This window comes from Austrofundulus limnaeus, unplaced genomic scaffold (assembly GCF_001266775.1).
Source record: "Austrofundulus limnaeus strain Quisiro unplaced genomic scaffold, Austrofundulus_limnaeus-1.0 Scaffold179, whole genome shotgun sequence".
NCBI classification, from domain to species: Eukaryota; Metazoa; Chordata; class Actinopteri; order Cyprinodontiformes; family Rivulidae; genus Austrofundulus; species Austrofundulus limnaeus.
In genome coordinates this window covers 671,387-672,517 of record NW_013952581.1, presented here as the reverse complement: position 1 = coordinate 672,517, position 1,131 = coordinate 671,387, and the positions used below count along the sequence as shown (strand labels likewise).

General features: G+C 51.4%; 1 protein-coding gene across 1 annotated transcript in view; it reads left to right on the top strand.

The window, feature by feature from the left end:
• Positions 1–1,121, top strand: part of bub1 (BUB1 mitotic checkpoint serine/threonine kinase) — a gene marked incomplete in the record, with an annotated part of 23,707 nt that extends 22,586 nt beyond the window's left edge. Inside the window, 2 exon segments of the mRNA XM_014017941.1 lie at positions 346–452; positions 726–1,121. Coding sequence (XP_013873395.1) covers positions 346–452; positions 726–909 — 291 coding nt within the window.
• Between the last annotated feature and the right edge of the window lie 10 nt (positions 1,122–1,131).

The following is a 1,131-nucleotide window of genomic DNA, read 5'->3' as shown; positions in this document are numbered from 1 at the left end:
GACGGGGACAGACTGGTAGACGGGGTCAGACTGGTGGACAGGGACAGACTGGTGGACAGGGACAGACTGGTGGACGGGGTCAGACTGGTGGACAGGGACAGACTGGTGGACGGGGACAGACTGGTGGACGGGGTCAGACTGGGGGACAGGGACAGACTGGTGGACGGGGTCAGACTGGTGGACGGGGTCAGACTGGGGGACAGGGACAGACTGGTGGACGGGGACAGACAGGGGGACAGGGACAGACTGGTGGACGGGGACAGACAGGGGGACAGGGACAGACAGGGGGACAGGGACAGTTTATTCATGTTTTGTGTAAAAATCTTTTTGTCTTCTGTGTTTCAGACGGATTATTTTGGGATAGCAGGAACAGTTTACTGCTTGATGTTTGGGACGTACATGAAGGTCACAAACGAGGGTGGAGTGTGGAGGACAAACGGACACTTTAGAAGGTAACCCCTTTGTCTCTGTTCAGAATAAAAGTCCTGGTCCAGTCCTTGATTCTTTATTTTTTCAAAGGTCCAAACTCTGATGAACTTTCAGAGTTTTTCTTTAAACTTGTCTCAGTTTTAGCCTGTCCTGTTCACACTCAGTTTGACAGAAAACGTGTTTTAGGTCCAGCAGGTCCAGTCTTTCAGAACCCAGCAGTGGACTGATCAGAACTTTATGATGAGCTGACGTCAGTTTGTAGTTCAGGCTTCCCTAACGAGGTCTGGTCTCCTCAGGGTCCCCCACAGTGACGTGTGGTTGGACTTCTTCCACACGCTGCTCAACGTGCAGGACTGCGGGTCGCTGCCGAGCCTCCAGAACCTCCGTCAGAAGCTGGTCTCTGTCCTGCAGGACAATTACAGCAACAAGCTGCCGGCGCTGAAGAGACTCCTGCTGGTCCAGCTGCTGGAGAAGAGATGACTTCCTGTTTCCTGTAACAAACACAAGCCTGCTCCTGGACCTGGACCTGGATCTGGTCCTTGCTTTGCACCCAAACTCCCAGAATCAGTAGGACATAAAACTGTGTGAGGTCTTTTCAGAGGACCAGAGGAGACACAAACAGGGTTTAAGCTTGATATCCAGTAGATTTCCACAGTTTAGTTTGGTTTCATTTGCCAGCTGGAAAACTTTTTGTTTTAGTAA